Consider the following 5,357-nt stretch of genomic DNA (forward strand, 5'->3'; position numbering starts at 1 on the left):
ACCAATTTTCGGGATAAAGAAGCTGATTTAAGAGTACTCGTATGTATCAAAGTAAATCTTTTCAAGACAGATACTAAAAGTTTCATTTACGTCCACGCTTATTAATATACTGCATGTGGCTTAACAAATAAAAATGCACAACTGATACATTTTACGACAAATCTGACCGTCTGGGGTAATTTTTGACCGCATTTTGTTTTGGCTGAAGTCATATTTCTGGTGCTTCTTTTTGTAATAACTTGGTATATACTGTCTCATAAATCCATGAATAATATTTTTAGTTTGGTGTCAGGACATAATGCTCATTATCATAATTTAAGCAGAAAATGAGGAAAACCCACATTTTGCTTTTAAATCTGCCATATTCCACTTATTTTGATTTTTATTATCAATTTCTAAACAAAGCTGTTGATGCCACAAAATGCTAAAACCATGACCATGTTATTTTATGAGAAAAATAGTATATGTGTAAAAAATAAGGATTTTATTACTTAATTAGGCGTCATATTCTGTCACCTATAAACATACATACTATAACTCTGGTCTATTTCCTTCGCATAGATCTTTTTGTTGGCTCATTTGTGTACATCCTGTCCATATATTGCTTCTTAACCTATTGGAAATATTTTACTTGTTTTAGCGTAGAGAATTACTTCTAATTATTATTAGCGGCCTTTCACGACAAATAAAAACATTTACAGTGCTATTTATTAAATAATGTTGCGAGATTATAACGATGGGTCGAAACATTGGGATATAAAATCCGACAATAGTGGACTATTTCTTTAGGACGCGGATCATATGTGGTATTCCACTGTTTGCATAACGTGTACGTGGCAAGGATACCGTTACATTTTAAACAACTAGACCGGAAAGAAAACACACAGCAAAGTTAGAAAAAGAGGCACTGCAGATTCAATCATTTCTTTTTATTTAACTTTGACAACCAAAGTAGGTAGTTAAAGTGATGTTGGAATAATATGATTTTTGCGACCATATGACAAGAGTTAGACTTTTCCGGTTTAACCGTAACTTGGTATCCAGTCTACCGTGAATTGGTTAGGCTGTCTTCGGGAAGACGAAGCTCTCTGCCGCCGATGTAATATGTCGCCCCCGTTAGAGACTTTACCCTGTTGGGATCTAGATCCAATCACGGTATAAACATATTGTGGATGACCAATGAAACTCCTACCGCGTAAGATTCCTACCGGGCTTTAAAGATTACCCCGGCGGCAGAGAGGTAATCTATCCCGAAGAGAGCCTGGCATATCCACGGTAGACAGGATACCTTGTTAGCGAAGACTTATGTCACCGGGGCCCGGCCGGGATGTTTTAAGAAATGATTATTAAATTGTATACATAGAAATACATGCCATGAATCTTATTTTGACACTTTGAGTATGTTTATGCCTTTTACACGATGGTCAAATTTGGCCCCAAAGTTTTCATTCGAATGTATGGTATATATAGTATCGGGTTATCGGGGCTCCCGCGCGCGAGCACCTGGGAACCTAACAGTGACTGGAACATCATCCAACAGATCATGATAATTAGAAAAGCAACCCTCGCGTTTACCTCGTCGATACCAAATGAAACCTGGCAGTGTGTACACGTCAAATCTTATCGTGTACGTGTGCTGCACAGTTTTGTCTAAATGATTTCTGAAATGTGCCTAGTCGGTTGATTTACAAAGGGTGTTTGGTGGACCAAAATTATAGATACCATATTTAGATTGCTCCTAAATTTGACTGAAAACCCAAATCTTTTATATCATATAGGTAATGATATCAAGATCAAACTCTCTGTCTTAGGGAGTTTTCAAATTCTACTTAAAACTATTTTTACAGCCAAGATAAGGTCGAAAAATCGTCATTTTTTTTTTCAATTTTCACACTCAAAGACTAGTAATTCAAAATTGCCTCCATTCCAAAAATCCCTAAGACACAAAGCTGGAGATATTAATTACCGACAATATAAGTCCTGAAAGAGCTGATTTGCACGCGTTTTATAAGCGATTTAAATAGCATGTTTGGCCGTATTTCGAGTCACACTGATAGGGACATGAAGTAATTGATACCGCCGTAAACAAGTGTTGTGATATTCAAGGTCACAAATAATGACGCCAGCAGCTTTGTTACATATCAAATGTTCCAAACTAAGCGGCAGCAAAACTAAGCTTGCAAGATAACGGTTTATATTTGTGAAAATGTTTGTTTTTCTTCTGACGCACGGCACCCAGGAAAACAAGGGTGTTCTCTGCGTATTTATTGTAACAACCTGCGGGTGACCGGGGGTAACCTCCACTAGAACTCCCGTTCTGTTCGATCGCGTCAGCATTATGTTCGATCACGTGAGATCGAAGATGATCCGTGTTCTAAATTCCCACATAGAAGTCTGGAAATTTTGTGGCCAAATTTTACCGTCTTGTTATGTCATTCTTTTCGCTCCCGAAAGCAGCCCGGCCGGGCCCCGGTTTGGAAATGTGACCTAAGCCTACGGTCCCAACCCGGGGCTTGGCCGGGTTGCTTTAGGAAACGAAAAATATTATTAAAAAAGGCTACAAAACACAATGAATAAAAAAAAGAAAATCAGGAGCATACTTTGTGTATATTTCTTGGTAAACACTTTTATTTTTCATTTTCGCAAACATCCCGACCGGGCCCCGTTTCAAAAATGGCACCTAAGCCTAAACCAAAGCCAGGCGGAAAATTCACATCTCATGCACAGGCCATCCAGTAGACGTTGGCAGCGTAAAGCCGTGAGTCGACCCAGGTGCCGATCCGAACCGTCAGGCTTGTTGTAGAGACGGACTGCACAGTAGCCGAGACGCGGATCTCAGTTGCAAAGTGGTCCACGTGCCTCAAGCCCACAGTCACCACGGGGGTTGTACGGAAGGCCCTGCTGAACGTGGCGGTAAGGTCGACGTGGCGATCGCCGTTCCCTGAAGTGAACGCGTGACTCGGTGTTCCCAAGTCACCGCTTTCACCTAATGTGAAAAGCCAAATATAGTGTAGGCAAACCTGATCAAATTACGCAAGCAACGGAAAACGCTTGTCTATGAGATGAAAGTCCCCCCCTCTCTTTCACTCTCTCGTTCATCCTCACTCCTTCGCGATCTCAACATTTCTCTTCCACTCAATCGTCGTCTTTTACTTTTTCCCCTCTCTCTCTGTCACTCTCTTAACCCTATTCAGACCGGGCTTTTTTGGTCATCCCTGGACCGGGGGGGGGGGGGCTTTTGAGGCCCTCCACTTCTAAGTCCTCTAACTCTTGAACGACGTGCCGTAGGGCTACCAAATTTTCAGGACATGATATCGACATAATACCTGACGAATATTTGACGTTTGACGTTACGTTGACGTAAGATGACGTAATTATGACGTCATCAATTTGATTATATTGGCCGGACCCATGAAAAAGGGGTATTCTCAGAAAACTTCAAGTTATACTACAAAAATGTAACAACAAGTGCAGATAACAAAATAATAATGTTTATTACGACTTGCGTTGCCAATAGCAACATCGATGACGTCATAATGACGTCATAAAATGACGTCATGCACATCTAACTTACGAGTTAGGATCCGCCATATTATATGCACCACCTTGAATTTTTAAAACTACTTTTTTTGCAACAAATAATCACAAAGGGCAATGGAAATAGACTAAATTCATTCATTTAGATGGTTTTTGATGAAAAAATACCAGGTAGTTAGAAATTTTAAGGGATAATTAGCTTGTTATTCTTGGTCTGGCCATACGGTCCACCATCTTGGATTTTGGGCTGATGACGTCATCAAATTAGCATAATTTATGCGTATATAATTATGAAAGATATGCTAAATAATATCTGATTTTATTTTTGTAACAATATAGCAGTAATATAGCAAATAAATGTGAAAAATACATTGTTAGAACAAAAAATAGTGATTTTTGGCAAAACTGCCTGTCAACAAACGGTTGCCATGGCAACACGAAAAAATGGAATATTTGTCAAACTTCGTAAAATTGTTGCCAACAATATTTTAGGAAAACCCATTAAATTTGGGTGCTTTAAGGAAAGGGGTTTTGGGGTTTTAGACCATAAAGTTATGGGGGGGCTTAAAAAGCCCCCCCCCCCCCCGGTCTGATAGGGTTAAGGTGGTATCTCACTGCACTTGGGGTACTGGTGCGGCAATAACGGGGCTCGGCGATAATTCGACGAATTTCAGAGATAAAGAATGATTTTTTTTACGTTTTGTGTATTTTGTTGTCTTTTAAGTAATATGCAATATGTAAATTATAAAAAAATGGTGAAAATAACACAACAGTGCCGCAGTTAACAAACCCCGCAGTGCCACATTGTTGCCCCGAGTGCAGTGAGATACCACCTTAACTTTATCTTTTTGTCTAGCTCTCTCTCAGTCCCTTTTACTGTCTCTCTTCATCTCTCGCTCTCTCTCCCTCTCTCTATTTCTCTCTCTCTCCCTCTCACATAAACACTCTCACAAATACACACACACACAACTTTTTTGCCCCATCGCTCTACATGGCAACTATTTCTAAATACTATATTTCTAAATATTGTACTACTTAGTACTTACAGCGTTCAACGTAGTCTCGCTGTTCCAGGTCCTGTATCCTCTGGTCTTTAGCCGCCATCTCGGTCTGAAGCTGTTGTATGTTGGCCAGAGTCAGTTGGTCTTTGGCTTCCATTTCAGCCTGCAGTTGTGCGAGCACACTTTGCAGAGACAGGAAATCTGGAACGGAACAAAACGGGACGTAAAAATGCAGTTATATATTACCTCAATAGGCTTGGATGCACATACAGTGTCGATGAAGTTTAGACATCCAGATAAAACGATAAGGCAAACAGCAGTTACGTACCAAGCAACTGGATATGATTTTGGAAGTTATGATTTTCCACGACCATATACATGTATATTGAATTATCATATAGCCAGGCGCCGCGGACCAATCAGAAGGCCCCGTTCCACGTTGGTTATGACGCCATAACACTTAGATTCCGGGCAGGCCGTTGTGTATCCTCCTTCTGATTGGTCAGAATGAATCGACACCGGCACCGGTGTCGATTTGCGTCGACACCCGCACCAGTGTCGATGCAAATCGACACCGGTGCTGGTGTCGATTCATTCTGACCAACCAGACTGAGCGGTACACACAAGATATGCAGGGTTTGGCCAATCAAAAGGAGCGAAAGTAAAAAAGTACAGACTGCAAGGAGGGAATATCTCCTTCTGTTAACATTGATAATGAGTTTTGTTGTTCTAAAAAGACGAAAGACGTGCAATGTTTTGAATATTTTCTGTGGAAATTTTGGTTTCAAAATGCAATCTGTAAACAAATGTATGTACCAA

At 40.2% G+C, this 5,357-nt stretch overlaps 1 protein-coding gene across 1 annotated transcript in view; it reads right to left on the minus strand.

Annotated features, from left to right (window-relative positions):
- Positions 1-2,691: 2,691 nt before the first annotated feature.
- Positions 2,692-5,357, minus strand: part of LOC118412649 — a 3,843-nt gene continuing 1,177 nt past the window's right edge. Inside the window, exons 2-3 of the mRNA XM_035815648.1 lie at positions 4,584-4,739; positions 2,692-2,986 (exon numbers count right to left, since the gene is read on the minus strand). Of these exons, the coding sequence (XP_035671541.1) occupies positions 2,718-2,986; positions 4,584-4,739 (425 nt within the window). The 3' untranslated portion in view covers positions 2,692-2,717. The remainder of the gene's footprint in view (positions 2,987-4,583; positions 4,740-5,357) is intronic.

This window comes from Branchiostoma floridae, chromosome 3 (assembly GCF_000003815.2).
Source record: "Branchiostoma floridae strain S238N-H82 chromosome 3, Bfl_VNyyK, whole genome shotgun sequence".
NCBI lineage: Eukaryota > Metazoa > Chordata > Leptocardii > Amphioxiformes > Branchiostomatidae > Branchiostoma > Branchiostoma floridae.